At 43.6% G+C, this 20,507-nt stretch overlaps 1 protein-coding gene across 4 annotated transcripts in view; it reads right to left on the reverse strand.

The window, feature by feature from the left end:
* The window catches only part of uckl1b (uridine-cytidine kinase 1-like 1b), a 40,134-nt gene that overhangs the window by 12,444 nt on the left and 7,183 nt on the right, over positions 1 to 20,507 (reverse strand). For 2 of the 4 annotated variants that reach the window (XM_080763181.1, XM_080763182.1), the window contains exons 1-6: positions 15,718 to 16,237; positions 9,956 to 10,152; positions 6,020 to 6,126; positions 3,320 to 3,490; positions 1,111 to 1,182; positions 721 to 910 (exon numbers count right to left, since the gene is read on the reverse strand). In XM_080763181.1, coding sequence (XP_080619307.1) covers positions 721 to 910; positions 1,111 to 1,182; positions 3,320 to 3,490; positions 6,020 to 6,126; positions 9,956 to 10,152; positions 15,718 to 15,776 — 796 coding nt within the window. In that variant the 5' untranslated portion in view covers positions 15,777 to 16,237. Of the gene's footprint in view, positions 1 to 720; positions 911 to 1,110; positions 1,183 to 3,319; positions 3,491 to 6,019; positions 6,127 to 9,955; positions 10,153 to 15,717; positions 16,238 to 20,507 lie in introns of those variants that run through there. The other 2 variants (XM_080763179.1, XM_080763180.1) reach the window with 1 other exon arrangement.

Below are 20,507 nucleotides of genomic sequence, written 5' to 3' on the forward strand. Positions count from 1 at the left end.
TTAACAAATACGGTTACAAGTTCCACTCTAACCCTCTTTAAATCATGACTCCGGTGAAGACCGCAAGGTCGAAACGTTAGTCGTTCTTTCTGTATACTTTAGCACCTAATAAAAGGCTCTAAATGTCCGTGCTGCTCCGCCTCTGTAAAACATATTAGTAGCAATAGGGAATGTGGAATGGAATGGATAGCATGTACAAAAATACGTGGCATGTGAGGGACATATGCAGCGCCATAGTGCTTCAAGTATTTATTGCATCATGGGAGGAGTCTCAGATTATGGGAGATGTACGTATATGCTGATGGCTTTTAGTGTAATGTACTGTATGTGCTATAACTAGAAAGTACGTAGGTCCGAGTTTGGCCAATTCTTTCCCCACAAAATAGAAACATAGAGAAACACTTTTTTTTTTTAACTTTTTTTTGTTACCATTCTGAAAGGGAACCCCTTTTGGCGTTAGCATTATGTTATGCTTTAGCTATTGAAAAATAGCAGCTCTACAAGCTCATGGCGCGCCACCGAGTGGCGCGCTACGAGCTTGTAGGTCTGCTGTTTTTGAACGACTGACATAGAAACATAGCTTTTTCAGAAAACTGTCAGGGTGTAGAAGACATTTTGCAGAATCTGATCTCGGGTCAAAATGGGTTAAATTGTGACAATCATTATGTAACATAAATATAATACTGTGTGCAGAAGAAGCATGGACGTGAGCACACTCACCTCTGGGCACCACGATGTCGGCGAGGCGCATGGTGGGTTCGATGTACTGCTCGAAGGCCGGCTTCACGTACTTGTTGTACTGCTTGATGACACCCTCGATGTCGCGGCCGCGCTCCAGGGTGTCTCTCCTCAGCCGACGCACCAGGCGGATGTCGGAGTCCGCCTCCACGAAGATCTTCATGTCCAACCGCTGAGAACGACACGAGACAAAATATCTGCGTTAAAACCAGTGGTTCCCAAACCTTTTAGCCCCGTGACCTAAAAGAGAAATTAGATTAGGTTTGCCCGGGACCAACAGTCTCTCACAAACACACACACACACACACACACACACACACACACACACACACACACACACACACGCTCTTTATCTGGAGAGTACAATCATACCTGCAGCAGCTCTTTATCTGCGAACGCCATGATGCCCTCAAAGATGATAACGCTGGCTCCGTACACTGTTTTCTGCAGGGGGGAGGGGGGGCATATAATGTGTTGTATCCGTTAATCCTTTGCTTTTACATAATTTAATTTTACATAATCCTGAGCTATCAGTACAGTTACAGTACATGCTTCACACTATAGACCTAAGCATATGAATGGACATACAGTAACAGGATAGTAACATATGTAAAACTATCTTTTTGATTTTGAGGGAAGCATTTGAAATCCAAGCTGACGTCAGACCAGCTCCACTGCTCCGCCACGGCACGTCAGCATCATTCATGGTCACATTATGGGTGGTAGTGGTAGACCTATTATAAAATTATTTTACTCGTTTATAAATCCCTAAACGGCCTTGCACCCTCCTCTTACCTCCGCGAATGCCTACCCAGATACGTTCCTAACCGCCCCCTCAGGTCCTCCGCTGCTGGCCTGCTTGAAGTGCCTAAAAAAATATGGTGAGGCAGCCTTCTGCTCACCTTTTTACTCTTGCTTTTAGATGAGTTTTTAACATCTCTATTCTGACTGATTTGCTGTGTTATTTGTTTTTCGTCCATCTATGTTTTTATGCTTTTATTTTGTACACTCTTTACCATTGTTTTATCTTTCCAACTGATTGCCTGTGTTTTATTGCTATTTTTATGTTCTGCCCTGTGAAGCACTTGGAGTTGCATTTATGTATGAAAGGTGCTATACAAATAAAGTGTATTATTATTATTATTATTATTATTACAGTATCTACATTGTATGAGGTTCTAATAAAAGTAGGCTACATACGTTTGTATGACACTACCGTTGCATTTACAATTTCTGCTATGTGGAAAAGACATCGCTGGATATATGAATGAAATACAGGTTACCGCTTCTTACATACAAAAATATGGTAGGCAATGAAAGTATTCCATCAGTGTAGAGTGTATTGTGCTGACCGTCTGCGGTCTGCCCAGCAGCACAGTCCTGACCAGCACAGGTCGCCTCGAAAAACAAGGAAGTGTTGAATAGAATCAATTTTCGTGCATCGTCTATTTCTTCCTTCAAACGTTTCGTTGAGACCAACGTTTAGTTGGTAATCACATTGTGTGTGATTCCAATCAGAATCTAGCAAGCTGTAAATACAACGAACGCAAAGTCGGCAGTGGAGCATCCTTCATCGATTAAAAAGGGAACATTCCCTGACGGTGACAGATGTGACGCTCACGCGACGCCGATGGCTGCAGTGGAGCCCCGCCGTTAGATAAGAGTGAAATAGAATATAGCCGATCTACAAGCTCATGAGCTTGTAGATCTTTTTGGTATTTATGCAAAACAACAACAAGAGTTGTTAACTTGTCTGCTCGATTTAGTCTATTATTCATTATTTCATAAAATGCACAAAGAACAACAAGCAATACAATATACAAAGCAAATGTAATATTTGTAAACACAACAGAGATCACAATGAAGTGGACAAAAAGAGCCACATGGCCCACTTATCTGCACACAGTAAAACCCTCAGTGTGTGAGTCTATAAATGGAACCAGGGTGTAATGTGTGCACTCTCTCAGAGTGACATTAGCACTCTGCATTCGACAGTGCCGTTACATAACGGTGGTAAATGAAACCCAGGCCTGCCGTCAGGGCGGACAAACTGACCTCAAGGCCCAGAGGGGGGGCCATGCAAAGGTCTATCTATGGCTGACCCTTGAATGTACAACAATTTGCCTAATGACTTAATGACTTAATGGTTCCCGGTTCGATCCCGGGCTATTACTGTCCAAGTGTCCTTGAGCAAGCCCACTGCTCTTCTGGAACAGCTAGTGATCCAGCTAACTGTTCCTGAAGAGCAGGTTGGTGCCTTGCATGTTTTTTTCCTCTCCTCTGTGTGTGTGTGTGTGTGTGTGTGCGTTTGGGTGAATGTAATGTACAACAATTTACCATTTAATTTTGGCTATTATTTTATGACATGCCCTGACCATGAACACTAGGGTTCGTGTGCTTATCCTCCACCTCCACAGATGGAGATTAAAGATCGCTCACATAATTGTTCCTCTCAAGATCAGCTCATCATAGTACAGCGCATAATGCAGATTCATTGTGAATGTGCACGTGTCACGCCGTGTGTGTGTGTGACGTGTGTGTGTGTGTGTGTGTGTGTGTGTGTGTGTCCGTCCGTCCTTACCCACTCCTTCTGTCTCCCGTGCGTGGTGAAGTCGTACACGGGTATTTTCACGCTCTTGCCCAGTTTGAGCTTGCGCAGTGTGTGGTTCAGCAGGCCGAAGTCAAAGGCGTCGGGGTGGTCAAAGTTATAGTTGTTGGCGGCGGCCAGAATCTGCTGCTCCGGGGACAGCACCTGACGAAGGACAACAGTCACAGTGACATTGGTGTGACCCTACAGTAACACACGGTCACGCCGCTGAGGTATTCTTAGGGCCCTTAGGGCGGCTATACACTGGGGACAGAATTGGCTCCGCAACTGTACGCTGCCACTGTAATCAATGGAACCCGGCGCCGGCTGTGGTGGTGCGCAGGTTGTGCGCCGTTCAGACAGAGGAAAGAAAAAAACAGTGAATACGGAACTCCCCGCAGCAGGACGGACGGACGAATGGACGCTGCAGCCACCTAGCTGTAGCGTATACGGGTCCGTTTTACGTCCCCCAGCGTAGCCTCTGCCCGTTCTGCAGTAACACTGTCACACCACTAGGGTACACTGTCGGGGCAGGGACCGCTCCGCATTTTAGCTTTGTGTGTGTGCACGTGTGTGTGTGTGTGTGTGTGTGTGTGTGTGTGTGTGTGTGTGTGTGTGTGTGTGTGTGTGATGTCATTCCCTAAATACTTAATAATAATTAGAACGTTTAACTACAAAAGCATCATAATCTGCTACTCTTGCTATTTTCTTTATTTGAATGTTGAATAGTACGTTTCCCACATAGACGAGCAAACACGTACACATATTATCACCAATCATCATCATTTGTATAAGATGTGCAGGAAAACTATCTGCAATGAAACGATTCAAGATTGTTGACACACGCACATATATCACACACACACACACACACACACACAAACACACACACACACACACACACACACACACACACACACACACTCTTCTCTTGAGGAGTGCTGTTAGCACACCTAAATTTAGGCGGGAACAAGTACAGTACATAGTGAACACATACCTCCTATGTGTTGGTGTGTGCATGTATCTGTGTGTGTGTGCGTGCGCACGTGTGTGTGTGCTTGAAGAAAACTCCAGACCAGGAATTTGGCACTATGTGTGTGTGTGTGTGTGTGTGTGTGTGACACTCACACACCCACTCCTGCAGCGAACCAATCACCGTCTCCGTTCCATGAACCAGCGCCACAGCACGTCGTTGCATGTCGGGGCAGAAACCTCGTATCTCCAGATTTATACGACGCTCGTACATTAATGCCATATACTCTGTCGACAGCGTCTAGCAAACGTATAGCTCGTATAGATCGTCTATTTTAGATTCCGTGTCCGTACTGTGGGTAGTACTGTTTTGTTTTATGTTTTTATGTTCGGACCGTGGATGAAAATGAGCATTTCCAGAACAGGTTTCCACCCGACAGAGACTGGATAGGTAGCATGCCCACCGTGCCAAAAGGAGGGCGTGTGTTCATATCAGAGCTCTCACAGCTGACCCCCGGGAGAGGAGAGGAGAATAGGACAGATGGTCTGGAGGGCTTGAAGGAGAGGAGACCACCCCAGTGGCGGGGAGGAGGGAGGAGGAGGGGCTGCAAGCCACAGTTCGTATACAGGAGCCTTGGGTTACTGTCGCGGTGTCACCAGGCTGTGACAGCGTTACATAACGAGACCGATGGCCTCTGCTTTCTTATGGAGGACTCGGAAGTTAAGGCTCATTCATATAGTCTGGAGGTGACCACCGAACTACAACATGACGTCACGAGCCGCGGGGGTGAAGAGCAAACCACCGCCACCGCCCCCCCAGCCCCAATTCTCTCTGTTTTTACTCACCACCGCTCAGCGTTATTTCAGCACCGGTGGTCAGCTCACCACCGGAGCGGTGGTTACCTTACCACCGAAAAGCCAGACTATGAATGAGACTTTAACAATGCTGGAGCTAATTGACTTTAAGTAAGTAAGTAAATAGTAAGTAAGAGTGTGAGGCAGTGTACGCTAGTATGTCGCAGGGACAATCCAACCCTTGATGCTGAGTGCCAAGCAGGGAGGCTGGACTGGGTCTTTGGTATGACCCGGCCGGGGATCCAACCCCGACCTCCCAGTCCCATGCAGGATGGACACTCTAACCACAAGACAACTTGAGCTTAATTGACTTTAAGGCTTGCATTAAACCTATTAATTACCAAAAATGATATCAAAGTGAAGTGAGGTTAAAGAAAACATTTAAAAAAGTCCATAGACTTGGCTGCCACATGACGTCACAAGCCAGACGAAAAGGATATGACGGTTCTCTTTTCTGGGAACAGTTGAGAATGATTACACGTTCTTGAGGAATGCACAAAATGCACAAAATGTCGTGGTCCCCATTATCAGCTGACCAATCACAGTGAACTGTGTCTAGAGGTTGCTGGACCAACCCTCCACAAACTGTTCTTCAAATGGACTCTTTGTTGTTTATTTGTTAGGACCCCCATGCTGTGCCCGGCCTAAAACACAGCCACTACTTCCTGGCGTCCACATATTATGAGCTTGATGACTTGGCTCAGGCCGAGGGCAGATCATTTCTTGACGGGCAGAAGGCCAAACTGAGGGGCCATGGGCGGCGATAGCCTTCATGATATTTATGCCCTGCATGACTCTTGTGAAGCAGCTGCAGTAAACGTTTTGGGAATGATATAATCCAGGTGGGACACTGCAAACACAACACACCTTGTAGAAGGAGTCCATGGAGAGCAGGACCACCCATGGCACGTCCAGAGCCTCGATGATCTTCCTGGCTACGGTGGTCTTTCCCGAAGCGCTCCCGCCACACAGACCTGAAACACCACCAACCAGAAAAGACGTCAGAACACAGCATCAACACAACCAAGTACCAGGTGTTACGACTTAAATTAAGACACGTAGGCGTGACTGATGGGATTTGGCCACTCAGAATAGCCAAACAGCATTGGCCACGCCTCCCGGTCTTAAGTTAAGTCATAAGACCTGGTACTTAAGACACTCAAAATAGGGCCCATAGTGTGTCAACAACATACTGTAGTAGACCCAACAACTTCCCTGGTTTCATGTACTGTAGACCTGTCACAACTATTACATCATCTCTTAATAGCAATTAGTTGAGCTATAGTCACAATTATGTTTATAATTGTTAGAATCGCCTCCATTCATCTGTATAAAAACAGCTGGATGAAACTGACATAAACCATGACTTTCCATCATTGTATGGACAAGTGGTTGTATAGTTTCATTATATACTGTAGATATTCCACTGTTACTTTCTTAGCCTACGCATGTTTCATGATAAATGCTTTTATGTGATGTATTCCCATGCTTTTGTTCTTGCTTAATGTAAGTCGCTCTGGATTAAGAGCGTCTGCTAAATGCCTAAATTGTTAATTGTTGTCCACGCTCTTTTAACCACACTCGACTCAACCCTATTTTGGGTATTTTTGGGGCGGAACTTTTCAATAATTTTCTAAAATATTAAAAATATATAGAAACAGTTAGTTTCACTATTTTGTATTCGTTTTTTGAAATTTGTATTCTCTTTTTTTTTTACACTTTATTGCAGGTTTGTACAATACATGGTGATTTTATATGGCCTGTTTTGGCCATAATACATTATTTATTTTGATCATTGGCACCAGTCATTTATTTGTACATTTCACAATTTGAGTAATAGGCTCTTTGTACATATTTAGCTCATTTGTCATATCTGCCATGCGCAATGTATTATACAAATCCTAAAAACAGAAATGTGACGTAATGTTCCAATGTTAAGTTCCAAAACAAAACACAGTTAAATCATCGTTTGTTTAACAATAAATCAGACAGACCAAGTCTAAGTATACCTTACGTCTACTTCTGTCATCTGTCTCGATAAAAGAACAACCTGACCCAATGTACACACGATAGCAGGATTAGCAAGTTTGTCCAGAGAAGACATGCTAACCTTTCAAGACCTATGAAACACTATATAGTGTAGGTAACATGGTCTAGATTTAGCTTGTCGAGGCAGCCAGGGCACGCAAGGAAAACATCCTATATAACAACAACCCAGAATGTGTCCTTGGGAATTTATTTTTCTCTGGCACAAGCAGTGGTGGGAAAAGTACTCAATACTGCAATATAGAACTACTTCGGTAAAAGTCCGGAATTCAAAATGTACTCGAGTAAATTACAAAAATATTGGCATGAAAATGTACTTAAATTGCTAAAAGTAAAAGTATTCATTGTGCAGAATGTGCCAATTCAAGTTTTTAAATGTATAAAAATCTTTTGAAAATAGCAGCTCTACAAGCTCACAATGTGCCACATGGCAACGCACTGTGAGCTTGGAGATTGGCTATTTTCAAATGGTCGAAAGGACTGAAGTGGTTAACGCATGTTTTGAAATAATAACAATCTACAAAGTAACTAAAGTTGTCAAGTAAATGTAGTGTAGTAAAAGTACCATATTTGGATCTGCGATAATAGTGGAGTAGAAGTAAAAGTATTTGAAATTGGAAATACTCAAGTAAAGTACAAACACATCAAAACTGTACTTAAGTACAGTACTTAAGTAATTGCACTTAGTTACTTTCCACCACTGGCACAAGACAGTAGTTGCATCTTTCCTCTGCAGGTCTGAAGTACAGTATCTATCCGTACGTCAGCCATGACTGTGCAACGATGTTCGATAATGGGACAGGATGAGCTTGTCAATAGATATTAGTGGGGAATACAGTATGGAGATTGCTTATACTGTACGTCCTCCTGACGACCTGTACAAAGCCAGCCGTTATCTGGAGGATGAGTGAGGCCATCTCTGCTAACTCACCACGTCTGGTAGGAGGACATGTGACCGCCAGGATCTCAGATTTAATCACTTAACCCCTTTTGGTGTTTTAAACTAACTATTATGTTGTAATTTAGCTATTGAAAAATAGCAGATCTACAAGCTCACGAGCTTGTAGGTCTGCTATTTTTGAAAAGTCGTGAAAATGTGTCACAAATCCTTGAATATATATTTCAGAGCGAACATTTTAAACTAAAATATTGGCTTCTGTGGGGTCCCTGGAACTACATATTTTGAGATGGGGGTCGGTGGCCCAATAGAGATAGTTCTGGGGGTCCTTGACATGAAAAAGGTTGAGCACCACTGACATAGAAACATGGGTTTTTCCGAATTGTTTTTGGATTTTGAAGCCTTTTTTTAATCGACCTCAGTCCAAAATGGGTTAAAGCTTCAGGGCTCTATACTGGTGCATTTTCACTTCTCCCGCTACATTAAATATCTTCACTGAAAACACGTCGCGGTTTGCGATGCGTGCTGGTTTCCCCTAGAACGCGGATGCTGGGGTTTACGTAAGTGGTTAAGCAATTAAGCCATGTACATGAGTCTGACCAGCTCAGTGGCCTTGTGGTTAGAGTGTCCGCCCTGAGACTGGGAGGTCGGGGTTCAATCCCCGGCCGGGTCATACCAAAGACTCTAAAAATGGGACCCAGTGCCTCCCTGCTTGACACTCAGCATCAAGGGTTAGATTGGGGTGTAAGTCCCTGCGACATACTAGCGTCATGTCCAGGGGGTGTACTTGTACATCAAGCTGCCTCACGCTACAGAAACAGCGTGAAGCTCCTGCCCCTCATGGCTCGGCAAGGCTACTTACTTACTTACTAGAGTCTGATGAGGTATGATGATACATCATCCCATGACAAATTGCAAACATAAAGAGCTGATCTACAAGCCCAAAACGTGTCAAATCACACAGTGAGATCTGCTTTTTTTTCCCAATTTAGGACAAATCTTTTGACAATTTCGGACCATTTTTGCCATAGACGTATGACATGCTCAAAAATAAGGACGCCTTGCAGATCTGCTATTCATCTATTATTGCTGAATGTTTGCATATCTATTTATGACAAGCCCATAGGGTTACTAGTGTTCAAACAAAGGGGCTATCTGGTGACCTGTAATGTACAATCATGTCAAGACGAGACACTCGTTTTGTCTTTTTTTTTTGTCTGTGCATTGTAATGTCCGTATTGTGGTTGTTTTCCTATGTTGTGTTTAAAAAAGAAAAATGTGTGGTTCTATAAATTGAATGGCGATCGTTCAGCTGTGAAATTTCAGAGCCTCAATAAAAATACATTGAAAAAACAAAACAAAAAACAAAGGGGTTATGTGGCTGCACTATGCAGCTCTGCTGCATGCATACATAAATATTTGTTCAACCTGTTGAACAAGGTCATTATTTCACCAGGTACATTATGTGCGTGACAGGTAGGCAGTTACTTAATTAAACACTTCATATTCATATTATCAGACATGCCTCCCTTCTACACAGTACATATACTGTAAGACTATTCAACTTCAATAAACTCCACGCTGAAGGAATACTTCACCCCGGAAGTGACATTTCTTCCAACCAATTCCTCACCCTGTGAAGCCTTGAATTCATCTCACGGGCGATTTTAAGTGTTATTAATTGTCATAATGACAAAATTGGAGTAACAAAAAAAAAGAGTTAAAAAAGTAAATACACATTATAGTTTAATCTCTAGTATGCATAGTGGTGTGAAGTGCAGCCCTGCAGCTGTTTCTGGGGTCCTAGTATGTATAGTGGTGTGAAGTAGCAGCACTGCAGCTGTTCCTGGGGGTCCTACCGATGACGAAGGCTTCCTTGGACTGGGTTCCATGTTCGTTGTACCACGGCGGGCGTCCGGCGGTGTAGATGGTCCGCTTGGACGTGCGCAGGAGCGGCGGCTCCGACTTGCACTGGCTGGTGGTGCGTTTCCGCGGCGACAGACCCGTGCTGACCGTGGGGAGGAGCCTGTCCAGTGACTCCGCCTCCCCGCCGCCGCTGGAAAACAGGAAGCACATGGAAGAAGAAGAAGAAGAACGTCAACAACTGGAATGTTTTGTTGGGATTAAAAGGTCTTCATCATAATAGTTCACTTCAAGGGAAAAAGGTCTGCTCTACTCAGACAGTCTTATATAGTTTCAGGCGTGTGCTGGGTGCAGATTCAAAGAGAACAATGAATTAAATCTAAGAGTAAGAGTCTTTGTTTAATAATGATAGCATAGCATACCATAGCAGCAGTCACACCAGACAGACAAACGTGTTTCGGCGCGCAGGCCTTCGTCAGTGTCAGAATTGCAGACAGGGGCCAGACTGGTAATATTTAGTGATGTTTTCACCTTTACAAAGAAATTTTAAAATAATTGTATAATATAATATTATAATAATTCTTCTTTACCACTTGCACCACAGCAAACCTATTCTGGGTGGGGGAACATTCACCAAAAGTATCTGATCTACAAGCTCACAAGCTGTTATGATGAGGTTGTGCAGCCTATATATTTTGTTTCTTTGATTTTGTATATAGTGCTTAAATTTGTCCTTTAATGCAGACCGATTAAAACAAGGCAACATAAACCCATAATAATTTGGAAATAAGTGTGGAAAGAATCATTGGTTTATGATCAGATTGACTGCTTATTGTGCTTAATGAACAGTAAAGACATCAGGATTAGGTTAAACCTGGCTGTTAGCCTGGTCCGGAGCAGGCTAAATCCACAGCATTAGTTTCCATGGTAACTAGCGTGGCATATTGCTTTCATGAAACCGAATCAAGCCTCAACATATCCAGCCTCAACTGGCAAACTTAATCTGGCAAGATTAACCAGCTTTCATGAAACCGGTTAATCGCCGATCCAGGATATATTAAGCCAGGATATGTGTTGAATCCCGGTTTAATCTCAAATCCAAATTTCCTGGTTTCATAGAGCGGTAAATTATACAACTCAAATGTCATTAACTCAACATGTTTTCATATAGAGAACGCTGACATGCTCTACTAGTCTACTTGGTCATCATCCACAGCCTCACACCCACATTAAGATTGTGTCATAAAACTTTGACGCTGCACCCCTATACAAACTATCCTGAGGTGAGGTGAGCCTACACAGATAAGTGTAATGGCTGCATGTGCAGACATGCTTTTAATGCACAGCCAGGAACATTCCACTGAGCAGAAGAGAAAGAAGTGTCCAATCCCACAAATCTCTACTGCAAACTGACCATGTACATTATTTTTAACAACTATTTCAGTTAACAATAATAAACTTTACAACTCCGCTTAGGAACAGTGCACACTGTACTTAACTTCCACGGCCCAGTGTTCTTTTGGAGAGTACATGCAAATAACAAACTAGCCCATTCAAAACAGGCCCTCTTCCATGTATGGGAACAGGCCCAGCTGTCTCCCTTCAGCAGAGAGTGAGAGATTTGATTAAAAAATAACTCTCCGAGCTTTGACAACAAGTTAACTCTGCCATTCATGACTTGACACTTTCACAGTTTTAACAGTATCATGAAACAGCTGTCGGAAACCCAAAAAGTGTCATAAGTGTCAGGTTCTGATGTGAGACAGCAAATTGGCAAATTAACGCTGATGACCACAGGCTTCCTCTTTGAACAGAGTTTGATGCAAGATGCAGTTTGTCCAGCGAAAGAGCAGACCAAACCAGGCAGGGAACAGTTTTTCACCAAACAACAATCACTCAAGTCAACAATTCTTCTTCTGTCTTCTTTGCTGAGTTTCCAGTACTTTCCCCCAGGCCAACCAACTTGACTGTCCCATGACCATTTAACCACCTAGCCGATAACACTTTACTTAACCCATTCTGACCTGAGATCAGATTCATACGAGGTTTCCACTGGACACACACTGGTCTGATGAACCCATTCTGACCTGAGATCAGATTCAAAAAAATGTCAGTCGTTCTTCGATTTTTCAAAAATAGCAGACCTACAAGCTCGTAGCGCGCCACTCGGTGGCGCGCTACGAGCTTGTAGATCTGCTATTTTTCAATAGCTAAAGCATAACATGATGCTAACACCAAAATGGGTGCCCGGTCAGAATGGGTTAACCCATTTCCATTTGGGCGGGAACCCCTGTTGGTGTTTTAAACATTATAGGTTATAATTTAGCTATTGAAAAATAGCAGATCTACAATATTTTTGAAAAATCGTGAAAATGTGGCACAAATCTTTGAATATATATTTCAGAGCGAACATTTTTAACTAAAATATTGGCTTCTGGGGGGGGTCCCTGGAACTACATATTTTGAGATGGGGGTCCCGTGGCCCAATAGAGATAATTCTGGGGGTCCTTGACATGAAAAAGGTTGAGCACCACTGACATAGAAACATCGGTTTTTTCCAGAAAAATGTTTTGATTTAGAAGCCTTTTTTTTATCGACCTCAGTCCAAAATGGTTTAAAGGTCGGGTCTATAATGCATTATAATCACTCAAATAACTTGGGGACCCCCACTTTCAGAATGGCTCCCACTGACTAAAGGAGAACTAGTCCCTTAGGCAGTGCTGATGCAATCACAGTCACATGTAGGCATAACTCTCACAAGTTAACACTGGCTGAAAAGTAAGAAAAGTTTCATTTTTTGGCATCATGCACAAAATAGGGACACCAGGTTTGAAACTGATTAGGCCTTATAGACGCAGTGGTGAAATATAAATCACACTAAAATATCATGTTGCTGTCGGGCAGAAACCTCTTATCTCTGTTTTTTTTACTTTTTTTTGTTGGAAATAACGCCCTACTTGATCATAATACAGCATCACACGAAAAGCATCAAAAGTAGCAGATCCACATTTAAAAAATGTCTCATTTTATTATACGTATGCAAAAAAACAAAAAAGAAGTGCAATATGTAAATGTTTAGCTTAGCCCAGGTAACAGTTGCTAACAACATACCACCTACTGCAGTATCCAGGAGACCTGAGGCTGAGCTCTGCAGAAATACAGACGCCATGTGTCTGTCTGTGTCTGTCTGTCTGTCTGTCTGTCTGTCTTTCTGTCTGTCTGGGTGAATCAACAACCAGCCCTCACCTACTTTTACTGTCTTTTTACAACTAAACACAGGGTTCTGTTCCAGACCAGATTTTTTGAACACCACCACCCACCAATACTGGAGTGGTCGCTCAGGGGTCAAAGGTTAACCGTTAAGACAGACATCAGAGAGAATGAGCGAGAGAGAGAGAGAGAGAGAGAGAGAGAGCTCACCTGTGCTAGACGTTAGAACACAGCCAGTGATTGGGTGGCGAGTGGCGACACAGGGGGGCACAGTAGCTTGTAAATATTGGTAGTTGGCGGGGTGCAGAACTTGTGAAGTGTAGATGCTTATTTGGGTTTTTTTCTCCCTGATGTTGTTAAACCAGTGGACCGCCAAATGAGTCCCTCCTTAACCCCCATCTGAAATAACTTGTGCCAGGGAGCCGTGCACCAGATGTGTGTTGCTAAAAATCCAAAATATTCCAAATATTTAACATTTTATTTCAAGAAGGAAATAGCCTGATGTATACTGTACAAGCTCCCAATGCACGCTGTGAGATTTTGTTATTCAAATAGCTGTTTAAAGCGCTCATGTGACCTATAGTCGCTTCTTATGGGCTAGTTTTCATAGACGTGGTTGCTTATTTCTCTCACAAAATGTGGCAACAGTCCATGCATGCCGTGCAGTGCAAGGTACAGTACAGAATGGGGTTATCAGTTAACCCATTCTGACCTGAGATCAGATTCATACGAGGTTTCCACTAGGACACACACTGGTCTGATTAATCCATTCTGACCTGAGATCAGATTCTAGAAAAATGTCAGTCGTTCTTCGATTTTTCAAAAATAGCAGACCTACAAGCTCGTATCGCGCCACTCGGTGGCGCGATACGAGCTTGTAGATCTGCTATTTTTCAATAGCTAAAGCATAACATGATGCCAACACCAAAATGGGTGCCCGGTCAGAATGGGTTAAAAACCAACCCAGGGTGCCATAAAAGATTAGCCCAGTTTGGCGTATATTGAGCCTTGCCCTCGCTGTCCCATGATTACAGAACTTCACATTTATTACTTCTTCTTCCCCCTCGTAAAAAAATAAATAAAAAGCTGTAAAAGCAAAAGCCTCATGACCCGAACGTGTGACAGGAACAAAAAAAATCGGGGAACCTAAAAGCATGATTTATAGTATGGTTGTGATCTACAAGCTCACACGCTTATTTTCACAGCACAACACCAGTGTACAGTGGTGGGGGGGTATATATATATATATATATATCAATTAAGCATCAAGAACCCAAGAAAACTTCTCACGTAAACAGTGAGAAGCTTCTTTTAGGAGAGAGATGCAGGAATCCATCTGTCTGCCCCTCCTGCAGTGGCCAGTCGATAATAGTAAACTGTAAACAAGACGGTACACGCACACGCGCAGTCGCGCACGCACACACACACACACACACACACACACACACACACACAGTCAGTCACACACACTATGTTGGTGCTGCAGTGCAGGCTGTAGTTTTGTGCAAGCGAGTCGAGCTTCTAGTTTTGTACAAAAAACAACAACTCACTGACAATCCGGCACACATGTGTTAACTGACATGACCTCCATGGCTCCATCCTTACTTGCCACACTGGACTACAACAAAGCAACGCAACGCAACACAACGCAACTCAACTCAACACAACGACACAATTGTGTTTGGAATCCTGTTACAGCAATTACAGCAATTACACAGGACACTGGACACTGGACAGGTACAGAAAAAGAGATCCCTGCTTAGGACAGAATACTAATAATGGAACACGAACCTTCATAAAAAGCATGGGCCAGTCAATAGTACGCAGTTGCAGGATTATCTTTTAAAGTCTTCTGAAAAATGTATACTGTATACTACACACTATAGCAAAATCTAAAATGACACAGCTGCTTTCCCGGATTGAACGGGTTAAAGGCTAATTAATAGCCGCCTACTTTCTTGACACTTTAAAAACACATAATTTTCACAACACCAGCTCACGATGCGTTGCAACATCTACAGTATCTGCTAGGAAACCAAGAGCAGCAGCAGAACCAAGTACAGTCGCAGTGTGTACAGCGCAGAGGGTCTAAACACGTTGGCATGCCGTAAATAGCAGATCTACAAGCTCACAAGGTGTCACGAAGGTGACGCAGCTGCATGCTTGTCGATCTGCTATATTCACCAAGCACGACACCCCAGCACAAGCACGGACACAACTAAAGTATAAGTGAGGCTTAAGCCAGTTAAGCCTAAAGTGCAGTAGCTCGTAGTCCCTCCAGCCATTACACAGTGACAGCTGACCAGCCAGGGCAGGGACCCCCATGGGTGACTTCTCACAACAACAGGGGAGTGGCCCCAGCAGGCAAGGCAGCAGCGCCTCGTAAACTAACTCTGGCATAATGCACGCAGGCACGCAGGCAGGCAGCTCACCTGGAGCTGTAACCAACCAAACAACTGAACAAACAATTAAAAGAACAGGGACAACATTTGAAGGAAAGGCAGCCGAAAGTGAGGGAAACAAAAGAATAAAACTCCAGTGCACTTACCTGTCCTGTCTTAGGGTCCAGCAGCCAGATATCCTAGCTCCCGAGGAAAGCGAGTTCATAGTTGCAAAAACAAGCGGGCAGGCTTCCACTATACTGCGGGAGCTCTACTACTACTTGATATGTTTTTTGTTTTTAAACGTTAAACTGTGGTCTTTACCGTCAGCGAGGGAGGGAAGAACCATGAGCGCACACACACACACATACACACAACAACACTGACGTATACACACACACACACACACACACACACACACTCTGACGTATACTGTACTCTCACGCACGCAAACTCAGAACAACAAGTCAACACTTAGTGCCACTACTAGCCTCTGGTGAGAGACATCCACCACAGAGCGATAGGGAGGAAAAGAGAAGAAAGAAGGAGGTAGCTGCATTAAATACACACACAGAGAGAGAGAGAGAGAGAGAGAGAGAGAGAGAGAGAGGCAGGACTGGGGAGAGAAACGAAACTATGCTTGAAACATCTGTTTTGCTTTCTATTTACTCCATTCAGTGTTCTGGAAACAGAGAGCTATGCAGACAGACAGAGAGAGAGAGAGAGACAGAAAGAGACAGAGAGCGCATTAGAAATGAAAGTGCTTTTTTCCCTCCTCTTTCTGCTCCTGCGTGGAGGACCCGCCCCCCAACAAAACGTAAGAGGATAACCTATACTCCAGATTATGTTCGTTACACTGTATTAATAGCAACAGGTTAAAGCCAGACCTCCCCTCCCTGCTGGCATGATATGAGCACAGACACACACACACGCACACACACACACACACACACACACACACACACACACACACACACACACACACACACACACACACACACGCGCGCGAGCGCACACACGCACACACACTCACACACTCACACACACACACACACACACACACACACACACACAGCTGCGTGTCATCTGTCTCTGACAGTCACTGTCTCAATAAATACTGGAGGTGATGAAGAGAACAGCTCACACACAGACACGGGGAGAAAATCTGAGCGACTGAGTTGGTAGGTATATGTAGGTATAGGTAGGTAGGTGTGATGTCATTAAAGAGCACCTTAGGGCTTATAAGGAAAAGTTAGCTAAAGAGAAGGGTTACAAAACTTCGTTTGTAACCAACTGCTGTGGACATTTTAAATAGTCTAATCCCCACTGTTTTTTAATGTTTTATTGTTGTAACTGACTGGCGGTGTGCCAAAGACGAATTTCCATTTTATGTAAATTTAATGGACAATAAAGTTTTCTTTATCTTTAACTGTCTGCAATTTTACAATTGGAGAAGAAATGACCCCCAGTGTTTTTCTGTACATATACCGTACTGCTCCTAGTATTCAGGGAGTGTTTGGGGGGGGGGGGGGGGGGGGGGTATTCAGGGCGTGTTGGGGGTGGGGGGGGGGGGGAGGAGTATCGGAGGTGCCACGTCCTCCCAGTGGGGGCTCCTCACTGGCAGGTGAGCCAGTGAGATAAGATTACAACAGCTGTGACAACACAGAAATGTGGGAATGAATCAATTGACATTAACGACTAAATTGTGGAGAGAAAAAAGGGCTAGAATAAAAAAACAACTAGAAAAAGTGCCCCTCGGGTCACAGGTCTCCACCAGGGCAGGTGAGGTTGTGGCCTCCTGGTGGCGCTGGTGCCAATGTGAAAAAAGGGTGCCATTTCTTCTTACGCCTTGGATGGCAATTGGTGGGATGATTTGATTGCATTTTGTTGGGAAAAAAAAGTGTTTTGCAAAAATCCACCTGTTGGTGGCGCTATAGCAGTGTGAAAAGGGTGGGATATATTCCTCAGCCTATAGCAGGAACGTCTGTGAAAGATTTCACGTAAATTCCACACTGTGTTCATGATTTGAGACTTTTTCCTGCAAACTTTGAAAGCCAATGTTAACCAATGAATATGAAATTTCGGACAGATCTGTCTTGAGCACATGACTATATAGAGATACTGTGTAACAATTTGCGGGATTTATGGACAAAATATAATATCAAGAAATGTGTTTTACAAAAGTCGGCCTCCTGGTGGCGCTATAACAGGCCGTTCTGGAGGTTTTTGGGCTTCGAGGTTCATCGATGGCATCAAGGGAGTGTGTGTGCAAAGTTTGGCATCGACCGGGTTAACGGTGCCGGAGATTAGCTGTACACAGACGGACGGACGGACACACACACACACACACACACACACACACACACACACACACACGGACGGACGGACGGACACACACACACACACACACACGGACGGACGGACGGACACACACACACACGGACGGACGGAGTGCAAAACATACTCTCTCCCCATGCCTTCGGCCTGGTGGAGACAATAAATGTGATTTGTTACACCATGCAATACTGTTAATGGAGATGGAGACATCAGTCACAGAGCATATACAGTAGGATAGGAGCCACTACCAACGACAGCACTTGGACTCTTACTAGATCAGTGGTTCTCAGACGTTTTCATGTCAAGGACTCGATTTATATGTATTCGGCCCGGCCCAGACCCGGCACAGACCCCCGCTTAGGAGACCATTTGTCAAGATTTTATAGCCGGAATTTCCAACAGGGCTTTAATAAAGTGTTTACTGCTCCTATACAACCGTAGGCTATACCGGAATTCAACATCACTTTTTTAGAACCTCCAGTCTAGTTTGAGGAAGTTGTAGTGAGTATAAGCAGCCTATGTTGGTGTGCTAATGAAATATTTAATGAGTAGTCACCGTGGGTGTGGCGCTCTTGTGCAACATTCCACTGATGTGCATGTTCCACTAATGTACATTACTCTCTTAGTGCTTTAGTGCCAGCTGTAACAATATTCTGCTGCCATGTGTCAAACTTGAAAACCTGCCACTTAATTGCACTGCCCCGATGAACATTAGCAACTCAGCTGTCTCTCTCTATAACGTCAATTAGTTCATTCACTTTCTCCGTTCTAGTTTAATGCTAGTTTAACGTAGACTAGTTTAATGATATTCTTGTCATGTCTATGAATTTATTGCATGGAAACAAGACCCTTTTGGACAAAGTGTTGCTTTATTTTACTTTCCGTCTAATAAACTATTCAGTCAATTAATCAATCAATCACACTTTTCTGTGTGGATGTATGGGCTGTCAAGGCCCGAAAACAGGGGGTTTTTTTGCCACTCAGTAGGCGTTCCTGCATAACTTCCTGGTTTGATGATGATGTCACGTGCATAACCTCTATTGTTGACAGTCACCAGCAGGCAAACAGACGGAGAGTTCAGCTAGTTCATCAGATAGCGCAAATGAATGGATGAGTAGGACAGATAATTGCTTTTGACTCTGATGATGATGATGATGAGTATGATCAAGTAGGGCATTTATTTACGGGGGAAAAAAACACAAAAAGTTCCACGATTTTGTAACCCATTTTTCACCCCTGTGTCAATCATCACGCCTGTGTCAGTGATCCTGGGCTCTACACACCTTCCGCCAACCTAGTCCCCATATATGGGGGACGACGGACTTGAACTCATGCTTCCTTCATGCCTGAGTGCCCAGGTTGCTCCTGACAGGGGGGAGTTTCCCTGGTTGGACGTATAGCGCGTGGAAGGAACACGTTATTCCAACACAGTTCCTTTCCCCTCCATCAGGCGCCCCCCGGCTGGCCAGGGGGAGGCAGTTTAGAGGTGTCTGCCTGACAGCAACAATATATAAAGACAATTACTGAAATATAGAGGACAAAGATGTGGATATTAATAATGGCCGCCCGGTACCAACTAAAATAAATAATGTACTATGGCCATCAGAGGCAACATCATTCATATGGTTATACTTTTTCAAATTAGCTGATTTACAAGCTCACATGTTTTTTGTTTGTTTTCTTTCTTCTTTAATAAAAAAAAAAGAAAAAAACATTTTTCAACATTTTTATTTTCTATTCTTTTTGTCAGGTGAAACCTGACCTATGTCTTACTCAAATGTAATGACGACTATGGCTCCTATAGTCGGGACTAGTCCTGATTGGCTCAGCAAACAACGGCATGAACACTCAAGGGCAGGTTGCCTCTCTAACACTACAGCAGCTAAACTGCTACCGTAAAGGACGGACAGCAGCAACGCCACAACAAAACACTGATTGAACCACGAACAGAACGTTGTCGTCGAAACGAACGCAAACAACGGCTGCGAGGTTGTGACACACAAACATACACGTTACTAATACTAATACTAATATGGGGGGGGGGACAACGGAGACAGCGTTTCTTTCACCTGACAAATATCACTATGTGATCATTTCTTGTTTTCTTTTCTTTCATATAATTCCCAAAATAGGGACACCAGGTTTGAAAGTGATTTAAAGGGCATGGAAAATGACGATGGAAATAATGATGGTAATTGTGGCATTTCTGTTCATTTCATCCGAGTGATAGGTTAATAGCTCAAATAATGTCTGTCAGGTGATTATGCAAGTGGCATTACGTGACTTGAAGGTATATGTGAGTCACACAGTCACTGATACAGAAGTAGGCGAGATATGACATGAATGAATGACCGATAGTAAAACATGGTGTTCTACCAAGCAGACACTTTTACAGTCACATCCATCACTTTCAGATAATTAGTATATTTTACCGTATCGTATTGCTATCTGTCTGTCATATACTCGGACAATATACACTATACAGTACACAACTTGCAACATCGGGCCAGAAATGTGTTAACGAACAATGGCTAAAATGTTGACCTGGACCCCATTCTCCTAACTTTTGACCAAACTCGACATGTCACAGTGTAGCGCTATGAGCTTGTAGTTCTGCTAT

This window comes from Protomyctophum bolini, assembly GCF_963924005.1.
Source record: "Protomyctophum bolini genome assembly, chromosome: 5".
Lineage (NCBI taxonomy): Eukaryota > Metazoa > Chordata > Actinopteri > Myctophiformes > Myctophidae > Protomyctophum > Protomyctophum bolini.